The sequence below is a fragment of the Pyxicephalus adspersus genome, chromosome 2 (assembly GCF_032062135.1).
Source record: "Pyxicephalus adspersus chromosome 2, UCB_Pads_2.0, whole genome shotgun sequence".
In the NCBI taxonomy this organism is placed as follows: Eukaryota; Metazoa; Chordata; class Amphibia; order Anura; family Pyxicephalidae; genus Pyxicephalus; species Pyxicephalus adspersus.
In genome coordinates, this window is record NC_092859.1 from 137236143 (window position 1) to 137255494 (window position 19352).

The window sequence follows — 19352 nt, forward strand, 5'->3', positions numbered from 1 at the left end:
GATCTTCTCCAGTCTTGGAGAGCTTGATTAAATCAGCCCCATTGTATACATCATACACATGACACAATTTTGATATTTACCAACAAGCCTGAAACCCAAAAGTCATTCTCTGACAATCAGCTTCTAAATTCCCTTCAGATCCAGTCATTTACTCTGCAGTGATAATCGGCCAATGTGTACTAGGCCTAAGGCTACAGAAAACTATGTATTCCCTTTGTGGTTAATTTATATTGTATCTAATTATAGTTTAATTATTACTAGATGTGCTTCAGGTCCTGTATTTAAACCAGCAGCATAGACGCCGGTATCTCCCTTCAATACAACAGCATTTAGAATGCAGCCGGCTGCTCCTTTACATGCAGAATCTTTTGCATAGGATGGTAACTTAAAAATGGTTATTACAAAAGTGTTGGGGAGAATATTTGAGATCTGTTATAATAAAAGCAAACCCTTGCCAATTATATCTCCATAAATTGTATCTGTTATCTATTACTCCAAAAATGAGCTATTGGAAAGAATGATATCAGCGCTGTGTATTTCATTAGTAAATCCTCAGAGATCAGCACGCTTTATTTATGGGCCTGTGTCTCCCCTTCCACCTCACAGCCATCAGTGTCTGATAATCCTTCTCGGGGAAGGATCCCAAGATTTTTCCACAATTGCCGTCCCAGTTTGGGGTCTTGTTTTATTTTACAGTGTTACTCATGCTATGATGTCACTGGAAACAGGAACATTTACTGATGATAAAGACAGCTTCCAGCATGATGTGCCTCCGTGTACTCCTGGCATGTGTACTTCCCAGCTCCGAATTCTGCACTTTTATGACTCTGGGCTTGGAAGTGGGACATGGAAAAAATGAAACCACAAGCATTAAAGGGTAAATTGTGAGAGAGGCGTGTTGGCCACGATGGGAATTGTAATCATGCAAATCCTTCAATGAATGAGTAACTGTCTTTCTGTATTCTGTAAACACAGACAAAAGCTGTGCTGTGAAATGCGTAGTATGAACATAAACGACTCGACCCCACTGAAATGGAGCATGCTTCATATAGAACTAAAGGAGCAGTGTAAAATCTCCACTAAGCTGCATGAAATCACATTAGCTAGTTAAACTTCAATTATTGTTTTTTATTATCAGCTTAAGGCAAACTCATCACTTACACAAAGAAGTGAAAGCGGTTACAGATGAGAATGGATAGTACTGCATCCTTCTATATACTTCTGGAGCCTGGAACATCAGACTTTGTTCTAAGGAAAGCTAAAACCGGAACACAACTGTCTGCATTACATATTGCAATGCAAGTGCCTCTCATTGGCGCCGGCTTTCTAATAGTTACTATTTGCATAATGCTTAGAGGGGCTGTCAGGCCCTGCAAACTAATATTGGTGAAAGTGCTCTCACACAGGATGTAAGGGGGGATCAGCAATCTATTCCTGTGTGCATCCTGCTTCCTTGATATTCTTCATTTGTGTCCCAACCATTTAACAGTCCAATGCCAGATCTATCCGCCTACAACTGAGGTTCTGCTAATGAACTGCTAAGCAATGGGACAAAGCACTGGTCAAAACAGAAATTTTTTTTAAGCCAGATGGGAAAAAAAAATTTAGGCAGTGTGCAGCCCCAACTTTTCAGTAATCACCCAAAAAAAGCGGGGAGGTTAATGAAAAGTGCTGGGTGATGCACCCAGCTAAAAGGGACTGGGGAGAACACTGGGACAAAGGGTTAGTAATGGGAGGAATAATGGCTGGCAGTGGTAAAAACATATCTGTTCAAGATAAAATAAATCCAGGACATCTCCATGTTTTCTCACTTTAAAAAAGGCATGTTGATTTGCCAGAGTGGAGAATACAGCAGCTCAGGTGTAAATATTTCCAAAGTGGTGTTAGCACTGCCCACATATTTCTTTCTGGATAATATAACACCTCCACCTCCCCACATTTGGGCATATACTTAACTTTCTAGATTCAGCTGTCTTTTTGAGTTTTAAAAAGCAAGCATTGACCCAAAAAGTGAACCAGCATTCATGGGATGAAACATATTTAAAAGTATAGCTAAAAAAAAATTAAAAAAAAGTCTGCCTTGAAGCAATGATTGCCATCAAGTGTGTGTGTTAACACTATGAACCCAGATCTGTCTGAATGGGGCCCAAGGATGGGTTAAAGCGGACCAAGTGTGAAAGGTTTGAGTTTGCCTTCACCACTGCAAGTGAGGTCCCAAATCCAAACTCATGTATATGTAACGTCCCGATTGGCTCAGAGGTTAGCACTCTGACCTTTGCAGTGCTGGGTCCCAGGCTTGAATCTCAGCTAGGACACTATCTGCATGGAGTTTGCAGGTTCTCCCTGTGTTTGCATGGGTTTCCTCCAGCATTCCAAAAACATGCAGTTAGGTTAATTGGCCTAAAAAAAAATTGTCCTTTAACTGTGGTAATGACTACGGATCATTAGATTAGTTCCTTTGAGGAACAGTTAGTGATATGACTATGGACTTTGTACAGCACTGCATAATATGTTGGCACTATACACACACACACGTACACACGTAAACAAATGTAAGATGCACCTGTACATTATGTGAATATTCCTTGTAAAATATTTGGACCATTTTAGCATTTACAGATAATTGGTGAGACAACAAACAACACATAATACAAGGAAAAAAATATATTTGCATTTACAATGAGAACTTTACACAAGAAATGAAGACACCATAATGCAAAGGGTGGGAATGGGGTGGGGGAAATTAACTGATAAAATGCACTTTACTTATTTTGAATAACAAATATCTGGAATATTTTCTCTTATTGGCTACTGTGATTGAATGATGCAGATAAAATTCAGCTAATCAGAGCCTAGAGTGTATTTCGGGGGATACATACATAGATTTATATATTATGGGTATACAGTATCTTAATAACTGAGACACATAAAAGCAAAACAGATAAAATTGGAAAAGGAACCTAAACACAGTTTTTTTCCCAGAAATGCATAAAAAGAATATTAAAAAATAGATTTAATACACTGACTAAAACAAAGAAACTGTAAGGTTATTTTTTTTTTTTTTTTTAAACAAAGCTAAAACCAAGGGGTTGTTACAGACTGAGGGAAGCCTGTTCTTTCATGCTACAAATACTCGGGGAGAAATACCCCATCTGTGCTACAATGGTGTCCCCGCAGTATCTCAGATCAGGGAACACTGCATGAAGTCATTGCAGTCGCTTCTGGAAACAGCTGGCTGAGCTCTGGAGAGAGGTACACAAGAGGACACTTGCTGCAGCGACATGACTGGAAAGAAACACACTTTTCAATTGCATTCTCTGTAAATAAATATACAGAGCAGAAATAATGGCTTCTACCTCATGCTATGTCTAAAACAAAGACAAGGAGACCCTGAGATCTCAGATAAAATCCAGACTTGTAGAAAACAATATGATTGTGCACTGGTTAGGGTGACAAACATAGGCAGATCCCTCGATGAAAATGAAGGGTTATAGGAGATTTAGCAGCCTTCAAATTGCATGTTGTCAGGACCCTACAGAATCTATCATGCATGATATATTCCTTCCCCATTCAATAGGGAAAATGTATAATAGATTTTTCCAGCATGTTTGGAAATGATTATGAGCTGGTCCTTACTGCACTGAGAAGTGAGCCAGTGCTTTGTTCTCTATGTTTTTATGACCAGATTAGGGGGCCTATTTAAAAAAAGGAAGTGGAAAAAAGAAACATTTCCCCACTTTTAAAAACTGAATGCTGCTTTCTCTAAACTATATATATAAAGTTGTGAACAGGTTTGGTTTCCTAGTGATTAGACTCTACAAATAAGAAATAGAGGTATTACAATACATCTAAAGTGGCAATCAGAAGCTCCATTCACTTGAATTGAGGCACAGCTGCTAAAGTAGTGAACGTTACCTGAAAAAACACTGCTGATCCCCATTGTGGCCCTGTGCCATTATCCACTGGGGATCAATAATGTAATGATCAGATCAATTGCCTCCTTTTATAAATAGGCCCCCGTATCAAGCAATGACACTCACATATGTTGAATTATAGATTTCATAGGCTGCATAGGATTTTTGCTCTTCATCTCAACAGCAAGAGAAAAACCTGTGAGGAACTGCAAATGCCAGCATGACCTATCTGCTGCTCGATGAGACTTTCCCATGTTTGGCTTCTACCTGTGTCTTTCTACCATAATGCCAAATATTGGTGCACAGCAGTCAGGGTCACAGGCCATCAATAGACTGCTACATTGTCTATTCAGATAGGTCATTCATTTTACTCCAAATCGTGATTGATTCTCATGATCAAAACCTGGATACTGACAAAACAGAAGGGGGTCTCATTGTGCCGTGGCAGGACAGATAGTCCCAGGCTGGCTTTAGTGAGATGTACCTGTATAACAGCAGGCTTTGTAATCAGACGGGGAAGACAACAAAATACAAAATAACAAAAACACTTCAAGAAAGAAAGTTGCTTCTCCAGTTGAATTCAGGAGCCGTTTTACCTGCTTTCTGGGGGCTCCTATCCAAATAATGCTGCTGTGGGGTGTTTTTAGACACCCGCCCCACTTGTAAGATATGTATTTACCAGACTGACTATAATTACTATCTATATAGTACAAAGGATGAAAACAGTATGGAAAACAGTTCAGGGGACAAGCCACCAGAGAACTCCATGGCAGGGCTGAAACGGCCACACATCTCGGAGCCAAGGATTTCATAGATGAGAAGTTTGAGAACTCTAAAAACTGTACCCTGTATCGTAAAATGAGAGACGCGTCTTTTCACTGGCTTTCCCAAATTTACCGGTCAAGTTTGATGAATTGTTTATCAGCACTGTTTTCTCAGTGTTACGTGGACCTGTGCTTGGATCAGCAAAAAAAGTGGAGAACAGCTGCTGCTTGTGGTAATGCTGGGTGCTCGGAGCCAAGTAATGCACCATGTAAATAGGCCGAGTGTTCCGGATCAATGTACTGTCATAGTTCCACACAGAGAAGAATTTGTGTATCGCCATCCCACTCGTCACGAGAAGATCTTATGTTGGGAAGGCAGCCGGTATGCTGGGATCTCGCTCTGTGCTCTTCATTGTCAGGATTCTCCAGGTCGGTGACATAACGTGACCTGGACAAGCTGGTCTACGAGACGCTGGAGCAGCGAATACTTGGAGAGCCCATCTGTGTCAGAACTTTATCAAGCCACTGCAATGGACCATTTAGATGAAGCTCGATCCAACAGGGTGTGCTGGTTACAGTCTGACGCCTATGGAGACAAAGTAAATTGTCACAATGCTGCAATTAACATTATTACTAAATTGTATTTATAAAAAGCATGGTTCTCCCCAGCCCCTTTTTGCAGGGCACATCACACAGCACGTTTAAGTAACCAGCCAACTGATTTAGGTGGTTACTACTGAAGAGTTGGGTCACAATACCGGGGCTGCCACCCCCTTACAATTACTTCCCATCCAGCTTAAAAAAATGTCTGGGTTGAACACTGAAGTATATTTAAAATGTTTTTAAAAGTAAATGCATTATAAAAAACTAAAAAAAAAAATACGAGCAGTACAATATAGGTCTAATTTTTGGAAAGCCTACATAGAAAGGGAACACGGCTCCTTTTCTTTCTTTCTTTTTTCCCCATCAAGAAATGTTTATTAAAAAATAAGACGTAAAGATTATGTAACAAACAGTACAAAAAGTAATGTCAGGTCATCAAAACAGTTACATCACATCAAACCAGAGAACTGGTCAGAAGGCGTGGGAGGATGTGGGAGGAAACCCACACAAACTTTATGCAGTGTACTGGTTGAGATTTGAACCTGGGACCTAGCGCTGCAAAGACCAAAGTGCTAACCTCTGAGCCACCATGCTGTCCAACCAATGAAGAAAGAATATGGGCGCAATCAATACATGTCAGTGTTCTCCCCAGACCCTTTTATCTGGTGCACTTTTCAGTAGCTATCGGGCTGTTTTTGGGAGGTTACTGAAAAGTTGGGTCACAAAACAGGGGCCACCACCCACCTACAGCTTCTTCCCACCCAGCTTAAAAAAATATCTGGGGAGAACCCTGCCTGCAATGGCAACGCAGCATTTACACAATCTCCTCCAATGCTGGCCCTTTGTATGTATACTCTCCTGGACATGGGACACAGTCTTTACCAAGACTGAAATAGAATGCAGAAAGTAATGCCGAAAGTCCGGATCTGTAATATTAATGTAGGAAAGTGGTGCAGAAAGTACCAAAGAATGACAGTCTGGCAACTTGCAACTATCATTTTCAGAGGGGGCATTTTATCACCGGTTTCCTGTAAATTACATCTCTAGGCAAAATGTTTTTTAGGTTTGGATAGAGTATTGAAGGGTTTAACCCTATGCTAAATTTTTGTTGTTTATGTACCCATTGGGGGAATGTACCCCTTTATTTGTACTGGAGATAATTGTCACAAGTGTAATGTGTTAAGAAATTTTAAAAAAGTCATCCGTACTCTACACTAAACTAAAAAAGAAAAAAAAACAAGCCAAACCTATTTTACCTATACATATTATACTCCTCAAAAAACAACAATCAATATTAGTATACTTAACATGCACATAATGCCTATTGTACTGCGGATGCAGCGGACATGAGCAGTCACCCTGCACAAGAAAAGAGAGCAGGAGATTGGCCTTTATCATAGGAAGCTCCTATTTCACACTGGATTACTGAATAATATCACTAGGCACACCAATATTCCATTGTATTCTCTTGTATTTTTACACAGTATTTGCTTTGTCCTGGAGGCTTTTAGCAACCTTTAGATCTCTAACAGAGAATTATATCCCAGTATTCCCGGCTGTCCGAGACAAAGGATCCCTGTATTTTCCAGGACTTTCCTGATGTGACCATGTTTATTCTCTATATTGTAATGTTATATTTTTGTATATAGAATGTATCTGTAATAGGTATGTATTTCACTATGTTTCATCCATTTTTAATACCTGTTGATCTTCCAGAAATGTATTCAGATCTTTAAAACACGCAGGTTATTAATTCTGCAGCCCATGATAAAAACCAGAAGGTACACAGAAAGTACACAGCACAACTTTATTTAATGTACAGCGCAATATGTTAGGGCTATATAAATCCTGTTTATTAATAATAATTATAATAATAACTTTTTTTTTTTTTGCTCATCAAACAGATATAAAACGGTTTCAACTGTATATTTAACAGACTTAAAGAGAATAGGAGAATAATAGGAGAATTTGATTTTTTAGGGTTACACACACTTTAAACAATTATGTCAAATTAATTAAGTCAAACCTAAATCCGAACTAAACGCAAAAATATAAAAAACACACTTACCTTTAATCCTGCAGATCCATCAATCTATTGGGAGGTTTCTTCATTTGGGTCCCGCGTCGTCCCGGTATTGTTCTTCATCCTGGCACAGAGAAAGCGTCGGGCGCTGCCATCTTCTTCACTCTCTTTCCGGGATCTTCTTCATACATCACCCGATCTCGCACTGCGAATGCTCAAGATCGGGTGATGTAGATAGAAAAATAAGAGTGCTGATCTTAATGCGCATGCGTAATATGAACTTTTTTCTCCTATTAATGAAAGGGCTCCTTCTACGTATGCCCAAGATCGAGCATGAAGCAAAAGGAGCAGCCAAGAGCCTCCGGGGATACATATGTCATATCTCAGGGGGCTCTTGGCTGCGCTTTTTGCACATGCTTGATCTCAGGCATGCGCAGAAGGAGCTCTGCACACCTATTCTGTCTTGATAGCCACATTTTTTTTTAAATGCTGTTCCACTTTAAAAAATAAATAGAATATTTTCTTGTTGTCTACCCTTTTATGTAAGGTAACAATTTTGAGTTTAGGTCCCCTTTTAAAGCACTCTGTGACCCTTTAAATTGTGTGATTTGTGGACAACGTACAGGAATAGGTGGTGAAGTCCCCATAAACCTGAATGATATGTTTGCATTATTTTACAATAGGGTTAAAGCTTCCATTTGCTGATTATTTTTACAGGGGATTTTTAGGGGGACTTTTTAGAGTCCTGGCACTGAATAGGTTAAGGAAGGAAGAACTTAGTGAAATGTGAGCAAGAAACCTCAGGATCAGTAATGAGGCTGCCAAACAGAGGCACATCTGGGTTCCATTAGCTCCCCTGGCTCCCAGCCAGTACTGAAACTGGCTGTCAAGTATGGAGGATCAGATTTAACCCATGCCACGCCAAGCACACCTAAAACCACAGTGTTCTGCTTTCCGGTTGCAAATCGCCCCAGCACGAAGCAGTTAACTGTATAAATGGTCACTTAACATCTGGAAGCCAGCAGGCAAAGTTGGGATCTGTGTTGGGTGTCTGCTGCTCCCACAATAGCAGAATGTTACACTCTGGCAGCCAGTGTGTGTTACACCCTCCACATAATGACATGTGTCGCAGCCTCGCCACCCCCCCGGACACGACCAAAAATCAGCGAGACCGCAGAAATAAAAGTCACTTTCGCCAGTCGGTAAACACATGAAAAGACTGCAGGGATTTCAGGGAACTGAAAGAAAAAATACATTTGTTTCCGTGAGAAGGAAGAAGAAGCAAATTGGGCTGACTTGCTCAGTCAAAAACTTCCTTTAGTCACCAGCTTATCATATCCAATGCAGCTATTGCATCTTTGTCTGGAATTGAAGCAGTTAAATGAGTGTTCCAATGAGCTTATTTTTGTTATCCAACCAGGGAGTCACACTGAAAATCTGCTGTTCTGAATTATAAACTCCATGCAGTCAGTTTCATGAGTTGTCTTGTAAAAAAGAAGGTTAGGCAGGGAACACCAATAATAAGGCATGTCAGAAGGGGAACTCAGTGACCTTTGTGCTATCTGCGTTATCTGTCCCCAAAAAATTCCAGCAAAACAAGGCCAAACCAGCGCCAAGAGCAGCATTTGTACTACTCTTTAACTGCCCTTATTACTCGGGAATAAAATCTACAGACTGGTGTGTGGACTGAAGTTACCCACAGACATGTTGGGAACAATTGGTGGTAATACCACTAGTCATGCTTTCAATGCACCAAGACCTGCCGAGATACACTAAGTTTCAGGGAACACTGTTTTATTTTTGATACAGAAAAAAGGAAGAGCGTGTACTTATTGGACAGACATTTTACAGCAAGTTTATACATTACTGATACACAATATGGTGCTTATGAACACCTGACCATTGCACCTACATAAATGTTTTATATCTCCCATTCCCAAACCATGGCCAATATTAGGGAGTTGTTCCCCTTTATGACTACTCCTCTTAGAAGGCTTGTAGAGTGAGTCTGAGGGAATTTGTGCTTATACAGCCTGAAGAGCATTTGTGATGTTGAAAGCAAACATACGGCTCACAATCAGTATTCCAATTAATCTTCAGTATTCAGTATGGCTGAGAACTTACATGCTTTCAGTGGGCTTCACAAGCTTTGAAAAGTGCTAAAGCTTACCGAAGAAACCTGATAGAGATCCATGTTATCCTTTAATAGCATATACATACTGATCAGCCAAAACATTAAACCAATGACACGTGAAGTGAATACCATTGATTATCTCATTACAATGGCATAAATTAAGCAGCAAGTAAATGGTTAGTTCTTGAAGGTGATGTGCTGCAAGCAAGAATCTCCTTGACTATGACTAGGCAACAATTGTAATGGCTAGTCAACAGGATCAAGGATCAGGCAGTTATTTTGGAATGTCCCTATATACTGTTTAGTACCTACCAAAAAGTGGCGAATGGAAGGTCAATCTGTTAACTGGTGAAAGGTGGTGAAGGTCAAACCCTCTTGTCCAATCCCACAGAAGAGCTTTTGTAATATAAATTGCCGAAAAATCTACTACTGGTCAGGAGAGAATGGTGGTATAGCCACAGACTAGTCTGGGTACGTACCTATGGTGACCCCAATCTGCCAAAAATGCCAACAATGGTCACATGAGCATTAGAGTTTGATCATGAAACAATGGAAAATTGAACCACCTGAAGATTTATAATTTCCTTTAGCTCATTTGAATTGCTGGTTGCATGTGCACTGTTTACCTGAGAAAGATGCACTATAAGAAGAGAGAAGCCCAGTAAAATAAAGTGAGACCAGATGTGCTGATAATGTGTTGATGACATATCCATCAGGGCACTTTACATGGTCCATGGCCTTGATGGGTCTGAGCAAAAACACTGGGGATATTAACAATATTAAAAAGGTTTTAGTAGGTGCTGGCACTAGCTGTCATAGATGCTCCAAAGATTCCCCTGTAGAATACTATTACATGAAGGTTATGGTATGATGTTGTCATCAGCATTTCCTGCTACGGTCCAGGGGCTATAAAGCAACGTATTGCATGTTTCCAAAAACATGCAGATAGGTTAATTGGCTTCCCCAAAAAAATTGATCATAGACTGTTGTAATGACATATGACAATGGAAGGGGCGTGAGCCCCTTTGAGGGACAGCTATTGACAGGACTATGGACTTTGTACAGCGCTGAGTAATATGTCAGCGTGTATTGTGTAATATTAATAATAAAAATGTGTCACTTGCGGCCAGCCCCAGGTTTCTTCAGATGTTTAAAGAAATGTGTCCACCACAAGTGCCTCACCTTCCAAGTAGAGAGGAACAACCATACCATATAAACAACAGTGAGTTGTGTTCAGACAAAAAAAAGTAACATAGTTTTAATTTTCTATTCATCAGCTTTTATAAAACAATAAGCCAATCACTGACCTGTATTCAGCACCCCATCCCTTGACAAAGCTCATCCGTATAGTACACATCCTGGTCAGCTGATAAACAGCCTCAAATCCCTGGTTCACCGATTGTGCCAAGAGAGCAGCAAACTCTTGGTTATTAAAGATCTTCAGATTACATCCTGGAATAAAATTAAAAAACAGACTGTGAGAAAAGCAAGAAATTTTGACATTTTTAATGTTTGTGAAGCTAAATAAATACAAACATATAAAAAAAGACACATTTTCTAAATATTTCAATTTTGTAAAAGAAACTTCTTCACTTAGTGGCCACTACAATCTGCATGATATGTAATCTTTATATTATTTTGGTGATTTATTAGGATGTTTGAACAGTTGCTTCAAGCATAGCTGTAAAATATATGCTGCCATTGTGCACCATGGCACATTTAAAATGGCCGCAGAGATCTTCTTACCTGGAGGAATCTTGCACACAGTAGCAGGGTGCCAACCATAACGCTGGTTACAGTTCGGGGACTGTACAAAAATTGCGCTGTCACTAAGGCATTCAGCAAACACCTCACCGCCAATGTAATACAGACGCACTCCTCTACCTGGAAAGCAAATACATTGTAGTCACAAAACTAGAAAAAAAACAAATAGCTGTAAATACTTTTAAGTCATGCTTAAAAATAAACCTGATCATTTCCCCTACTGCTTAGTTAATGTTGTTGAAAACAATTTTTCATGATGATTTGGATGACATTGTAAATATTGATCCCTGTACAGACTGACTTCAGTACAGGTATTATTATTATTATTATTATTATTATTATTATTATTAATAATAGTAAACAGGATTTATATAAAACCAACATATTTCACAGCGTTGTATAATAAATAGGGGTTGCAAATGACAGACAGATACAGACAGTAATACAGGAGAAGGCGAGGACCCTGCCCAGAAGAGCTTACAATCACAGAATCATTGGTAGGTGCCCGAGAGCATCCACCATATTGGTGAAACAACAGCGGTCATTCCTGTACTTCCTATAGTTTCCAGACTGGAAATGAAAAATGTACTTATTTATTTGTCTTTTTTTGTACCTACTACAGACACTGAATGGATGAAGAATGCTTCTGCTGAGGACCCCCAGCATGTAATATTTCATTAGTTCCTGATTCTTGGTAAAACAAATGCTGAGCAGTCTTCCCTAGAAAGCCACAAAAGCAGGGACAGACACAATGAGCTTAGCATGTGTTTTGTATCCAGCTCTTTGTTTACTTAGCCTTGCAGTCCTACAACCAGGCACAACTAGCATGAAAGCAATGACATTAAATGGCATTATGGTTGGGGAAGCACATGACCCGCTGCTTCTCGGCATACCGCAGGATAATGGATCCAAAGGCTGGGGCTAGGAGTAAGGCGGGAAAAACGGAACTGTGTGTGTGTTGAGGTTACACACAAGGGTTGTGCAGGGCCTGTTGGACACGATTCATGGTATGGGAGGTCTTCTGTTTTCACATTTAAAAGTCCAGAATGGAAAATTTTTTGTAACCACTGAATTAACGAGAGGGGAGAATTGTTCCAGTTATTTCGTCTGAGGCACATTTTCATTTGCTGAAAAAAGCAAAGTTCACCAAACTATTCTGAGCAGACCTAAACAAAGCGGGGTACAGCTGCTACGAGCCAGACAAAATAAAGATTTCTTGTTTTATTTTAGGTCCAATGACGACTGAAGAAAACCCTGGGATAAGAGACAATATTGATTACTGTAAAGCGCGCTGTGGAATAGGCTGGTGTGTTTTAGGTAAACGGCATTAATGACTATAATTGCTGGTCTCAGGGAGACACATAAACTATTTCCAGGAAACTGCTCCCCCGCTGGGATTATCGGCTTTCACTAACCAGACATGGCTGGTAGATGACCTTTGCCCTTAATGTACATATGAGTGCATCATCTAAAAGCTAACCCCCCATAGAAGAACACATCTGTTATTGCGATGATAACACTTTCATTTATTTGTTGTATTACTTTTACAGTTTTGTTTACAGAGCTGCTTTGATCATTGAAGCAAGTCTGCTACTGTTCTTATTTACAGAGCTCCGGTCAGTGGATAATCCACAAACTGCCACAATCTACCATGAAGCTGCTCAGTTTACTAGTTAATGCTTCTACCTCCTTTCCTTGCAATAGCTGACACGGTTTAGTGTCTGATCCCTTTATATAAGGTATTTGCGCACGTTTACTCCACTACAGAATAGGGACCAATGACACAAAGAGAAGTTCCTTTTGTATGATGGGTATTGAGATTTCTTTATGGTTATTATTATTACACAGTTTTTATATAACACCAACATATTATGCAGCACTGCACAAAGTCCATAGTCATGTCACTGACCCTCAAAGGAGCTCACAATCTTATGGCCCTTCCATAATCATGTGTCATTATCACAGCCTAAGGTCAATTTTAGGGGGAAGCCAATTAACCTAACTGCATTTTTGGTTCTGATCAATGTTCCTATAATATAACGATGAGTGACACACATTAGCACCTCTTTTTTGTTATAGCCCTAAACACACATCTTGGCCATTTGACCTTCACACCTCTGTGAGCTTCTCATACATCTCACTTCAAAACCATGAGCAATATATATGGAGTTGCCTCCCTTATCCTTTACAGCTATAACCGCCTCCACTCTCCAGGGAAATTGTTCTACAAAATCTGGAATTTATTTGTGATCAATTGTGTCCAATGAGCTTAGGTACTGATGCTGGCTAATGTTAGACCTGGCACCCAAAGGGTGTTAAACAAGGTTGGGGTGAGGGTTCTCTGCAAGTGATTTGATTTCTTCCACAACATACCTATTAAACCGTGTCTTAATGCATCTGGCTTTGCACACACAGGCACAGTAATGCTGGGACAGAAATCAGGCTTCTCTAAACTTGTGGCAGAATTATGTTGTATGCTGTAGCTTTAACAGTGCCTCTCACAGGAAACACCTGACGGTAAAAATTTGGAAGGTCGTCCACATACTCTTGCCATATAGTGTACCATTTTCACAGAATGGATTGTTTTTTGAAAATCCAATGTGATGTATGTGTTGTCACTCATTTATATTGCATCCTTGACATGAATATTTTATTAGATGTTACACTTGCCAAATCCAGAAAACAAAATTGGTGAATTGAGCAATAGTGTTGACAGCACCAGACTGCAAATTCACCTTTCTAAGCTGTAGGTGAAATCAGACAGCTGTCAAATAATTTGCACTTTACATAGTTATTAGTCAGACAAGTGAGTGGCAGTAAGAAAAGTGGTACTTAAAGGTTTGCTCTTTATAATGGTGGCTACTGCCAAATGTGGGATGACAAATTTTCTCTAGTTTATAACACAGTAAAAGGTACTTATAGATGCAAGTGCTACCCAATAATTCTGTCCCCAGCCTAAGCAGACCATAATTACCAATATGTCTCCGGGTCAGTTCCACAGCAGCATTGCGGTTCACGTTGGAGAGAAGACCAAGGCAAAAACGTTCTGAGTTTGATGGGTCTGTAAATCCATCCACTGTCATAGAAGGTTGAGAGGCATGAAACGTCTCACCAACTCGCTGGTTGAGTTCATAGTATGAGATGGAGCACCAGAAGGCCGGCTCACAATATGTTACAGGCTGGAGATCTAGATAAAAGAAAGGATACAAATTACTTGATATATGTTGCTTCCTGTTTACCCAGGAAAAGCTAAGAATGTAAGGCGGGACAGATAAAAACATAACTTTGTAAAAATGATTGTAGCCATTCATCCAGTGGGAATTATGCATGGTGCTATAGAGGTCTGTAGACCTCTCAGATGTTCACAGACAATATGGTTCCTTCATCCATCTGTTACTATTTATTACTCCAAAAGGCCAATAAAAAACCTTCATAAAAAGTGTGCTTTTGTTGGGGACAAAGGACAGGAACACGCAATAACACATATATATATAAAATAATAAATATCAATTTAGCTACAAAGGTGGAATTATGCCTTAAAGCTCAACTCAAACCAAATAATTTTTTTTGCTTTGTATGGAGTAGGCAATGGTTACAGTCTCAGTTAGGATTTCCTCCCCATCAGTAGCCAGCGGAGTCATAGAAATAGAAAGCGGGTGCTGATAAAAATATATAGACATCTATACCTAACATGTTACCAACTTTCATTAACCTTTATTCTTTCATTGCATATTTTCTTTACAAATAATTTTTATTTCCTCTAATAATGTTTCCCATGCACAATTGTTAAACTAACTGGCAAGTAAGAGTTCATTTGTCACAACACACAATGGACCATTCAATGCTTGAGTATATTTAGATGATCCTATAATTAAAGAATATGTTTCTTTGTTTTAAACAGAAGTATATTGTACTATTTAAGCCTGTCCAGCCACTAGAAAAAAAAGAAAACTGGCAGAATTTTAACACTTCCATACCAAACCCCGAAACTAGCTTTCAAGCATACCTGCAGCCAATCTCTGGGATAACACAAACTTTTCCCAGTATGAAGAAAACAAAATCTAAATGCCCAATTTCACGTAAAACAACAATAATACAATGGTCCTGATTTATCAAAGCTCTCCAAGGCTGGAAAGGATACACTTTCATCCGTGAAGCTGGGTGATCCAGCAAACCTGTAATAGATCTGGTCCAGGATTGAAATCTTTTGCTAACAAATAAAAAAGGAATTAAGAAATCCATTCCAGGTTTGCTAGATTACCCAGCTTCACTGATGAACGTATATCCTCTCCAGCCTTGGGGAGCTTTCATAAATTAGGCCCATGGTCTTTACCCAAAACACAATGGCTTTTTTATAGCTGTTGAGTCCTATGGTAACAAATCTTTAAATTAGCTACCACATCTACTTGCTGACCTTGGTTAAGCTAGTAGGTAGGCTTTTTGAAGCACTTACACTTACTTTCTTTAGCAATATATACAATGCAACAAGAAAAAAAGACCTTCTGGTAGCTCTAAAATATGAACATATATAAAATTATATATTGCAAACATGCGCTAAGATTCAGTGACATGGACACTTCTAGTCCTCTAGGGAACCAGAAGAGGAGACTGCAGAAGTAATGTCAATGCAAGAGGACATCAGGGGTCTGTCAGTAAAGTTATATCGGCAGTGCTTAGCAGTCCTCTACACCTGGACCTGAATGGCAAATTTAGGCTAGAATATCTTGTTTCACTAAGTAAGGGAATAAAAACATGCAGAAGGTGGAAGGGGAGTTTATTTTTTTACTGGCTGTAACCTTTTTTATCCGGCCTCATACACTTTTATTGCAGTATATTGCCTCTGCATTACACTGCATATACTGTACATGAGCAACTGAAGCCAAAGTCAATGGACTGGCAATTCATATAGGGCTATACAAAAAGCTCTAGGCACAAAAGAAACTAAACCTGTTCCTTTGTACGTTGAGGCAGTACAAGGCCAAATAAAGTTCTTCACAGACTCTGCAAATAGAGGAAGATCATAAGGAGTTAAGCAAGGCTGATCTCACGCTCACAGTGCTGCAACCTCTTTGATAAGGACAGGCCCCTCACATACTCAGGCCTGGCTCCGCTCCAAGCCAAACCGCCTGACCTAAACCCCGCATCCGGCCAATTTCCATGGGAGCGGGAGGAGACCACATAGGGGCATGTTTATATTAATATTAATATACCTCTCTATCGTAATATATTATTCTTGCAGAATTGCTGACAATCCACTTTACTGTAAAAATATACAAAGATAAGAAATCCTCATAGGGAACAGATGTGGTTTGGTGACTAACATGTGATCGCTCGGCTTCCCCATGCCAAAGAACTATGTGTCATATCGTCACATCACACCAGATTAGTGGCAGAAATCTGTCTGCAGCTTACCTACAACTTGTAAAATGTGCAGAAATCCACACTATCAAATCAGCAGCAAAATAAAATAATGCAAAGAAAACATTTTTTTTTTTTACTATTTTTAAAACCAAACATATGGTGTGTGTTATGATATGATGTATCTGAATGGAGTCTATTACTTAGGCTGTCCCAACTGATCAATTTAAACATGTTACTGAATACAATTATCCCCATGGGTTTACAATATTATAATATTGCTATCAGTCAGCTTGAGAATAAACCCAGGGTCATTGACTGATAGATTACCTTAGTTTTGATGGTTTTACAATGATAATAACTCTGATGCTGATTCATACACAAAGACATTTGATGGGAATGTATCAAACATTCAGATCTTTACTTGAACCAGCATCAAAGAAACATGAGCTTAGAAAAGCATGAAGCCTCCATTTTTTATCTAAAAAATTTCATATGCCTGGCTGACATGCTAATCTATTGATTTTTACGCTAACCTGGCACATAAACAGGGTTTTGGACTCAGAAGCAGTTTTTGTGCACCTGGAGTCTAAGGCTACATACACACGTCTGTATGTGTATGCTGTATGACGTTTGCAGGTTCTCCCTGTGTTTGTGTGGGTTTCCTTCGGGTACTCCGGTTTCCTTCCACATTCCAAAAACATGCAGTTAGGTTAATTGGCTTTCCCTCAAAAGTGACCTTAGACTGTATTGATTGTGAGCTCCTTTGAGGCACAGTTAGTGACATGACTATGGACTATGTACTGCGCTGCGTAATATGTCAGCTCTATATAAATACTGTATAATAATATTGGAGAATCAGAATTATCAGAAAAAGGTCAGCACAGATTTGGTACAGTTCTTGCCTTACTTAGATAATGTCATTGATATCAATCTCCGAATAAACAGCAAACAAGACCTCCCTGATCTGCGCTAAGTCTAAGTCTAAGTCCTAGAGTACTTTTATATTTTCACATGTGCATGCTAGGGAAAATTTGGAGTAACTAGGAAACCCAACAGTATGTGGGAGGAAGCCTGAGCAACCACAGAGATCACATGAAAACCCATGGAGAAACTCCATACCAATAGAGCCATTGAGCTTGGCAGAGAATAGGCACAGTACTAACCAATGAGTCACTCTGCTGCAGATTTAGAAAAATTACACTAAAAAAAGATCTATGCTGTACAAAACAACCTTCATCTAGTTGTCATTTTGAGACAAACTGGAAGAATGACAGCTGGAATCAGACTGGCCACATGGGCAATCTGGATATTCACATTTCTCCTGGTTTGTTTAAGCCAGTTCTGTTGCTTTTTATTCTGAATGAGAAAACATAACAGTATAAAATATGCAATACTTTGTCATGCAGAATTTCATAACAAATTGTGGTACAGAAAAATCTGTGGCTGTCATGTCATCTCTGTCATGTGTTGATTTACCACCGTGAGGTGAGTGGTTTTGAGGCTAGGGTTTAATGTTCAGCACAAGTTAGTTTACACTTTTACGTACTGATATTACTTATTCACTAATTTCACAAAGTTCATATAAACCTCTGAGCTCTGACAACTGATCAACATCTGGTAAGGGCCCATAGCATATCACCTCAAGAGAAGCAATGTAATGGCTTGAGATATAATTTTATGAAAAAAGGAATAGAAGCAGACAAAACATTTGGATGGGATCAGATCTTATACCAGGCCTGAAAAAGATAAATGGCTGGAATAAGGTGGTGATGTGATTATTATTATTATACAGTATTTATATAGCGCCAACATATTACGCACCACTGTACAAGACCATAGTCATGTCACTAGCTGTCCCTCAAAGGACCTCACAATCTAATGTCCCTACTATAGGTATATGTCTTTAACACAGTCTAAGGTCAATTTTTTGCAATATGAGGCTATACAATCAGATGGGCTTACATTTCATAGCATGACATTATTCAAGTAGATCTAAACTCAAAAACAAAAGTTTTCCAATGCAAATGGGACTTCTCTTTGCTGTTTGTGCCAAGCAAAGTTAACATTTTTGTCTGAAAATGTATGCTCCTCCTGGTATGTAGGTGTGCCCAGGCACCCATTCTCTACAACCCTATAGCTTTATATCTGCACATATAATACTGCTAGTTTTTTAAGATTTGGAGTGAAAATTGGTTGATGCTCTAATTGTGCTTCACACTATTCTCCTTGCTAAAAGCTCTCACATAGGTTCATAAAGCCTTCTCCCTACCAAGCTAGCCACCTTCACACAGTCACAGTGACAAGCAAGGCATGGTAAGTCAGTGATAGGGATAAAATCAGCTGCAACGAGGGCACAGGCAATACTAAGGGGACTTTTTTAGATTTCAAAGTTCAGTTCCTCTTTATAAATACAAAGGGTTATCTAACTGGTTGAAAGAGTGTATTTAGAATACACATTTAGTTAGTAAATGAATACCTGACCAAAGTGTTATATATTTTTTAAAATTTGCCCCAATATCCACTTCAAATAATGCTTTATATTAGACTGTGACACATACATTTTATTTCTCAAATTTTTTTTCTCAAAAGTAGGAAGGAAAAATGAGAAAGCCATGCAAACTCTGAGCAGACAAAATCTGTAGTTCCCAATAGGGAGGTTCCTGCCAATAAGAATGAGTCAGACTCTCAATTTAATATATAATCTATTCCTTACTACAAAATTCCAAAAAGTAAAGAATTTACAGGAATTTAGCTTTTCACTATCTTACATTAGTAATGTACAGAGGATT

General features: G+C 39.2%; 1 protein-coding gene across 2 annotated transcripts in view; it reads right to left on the reverse strand.

The window, feature by feature from the left end:
• Positions 1 to 2649: 2649 nt before the first annotated feature.
• SMAD3 (SMAD family member 3) overlaps positions 2650 to 19352 on the reverse strand; it is a 76209-nt gene continuing 59506 nt past the window's right edge. For both annotated transcript variants that reach the window (XM_072402597.1, XM_072402598.1), the window contains exons 6-9: positions 14177 to 14389; positions 11185 to 11322; positions 10746 to 10890; positions 2650 to 5264 (exon numbers count right to left, since the gene is read on the reverse strand). In XM_072402597.1, coding sequence (XP_072258698.1) covers positions 5141 to 5264; positions 10746 to 10890; positions 11185 to 11322; positions 14177 to 14389 — 620 coding nt within the window. In that variant the 3' untranslated portion in view covers positions 2650 to 5140. The remainder of the gene's footprint in view (positions 5265 to 10745; positions 10891 to 11184; positions 11323 to 14176; positions 14390 to 19352) is intronic.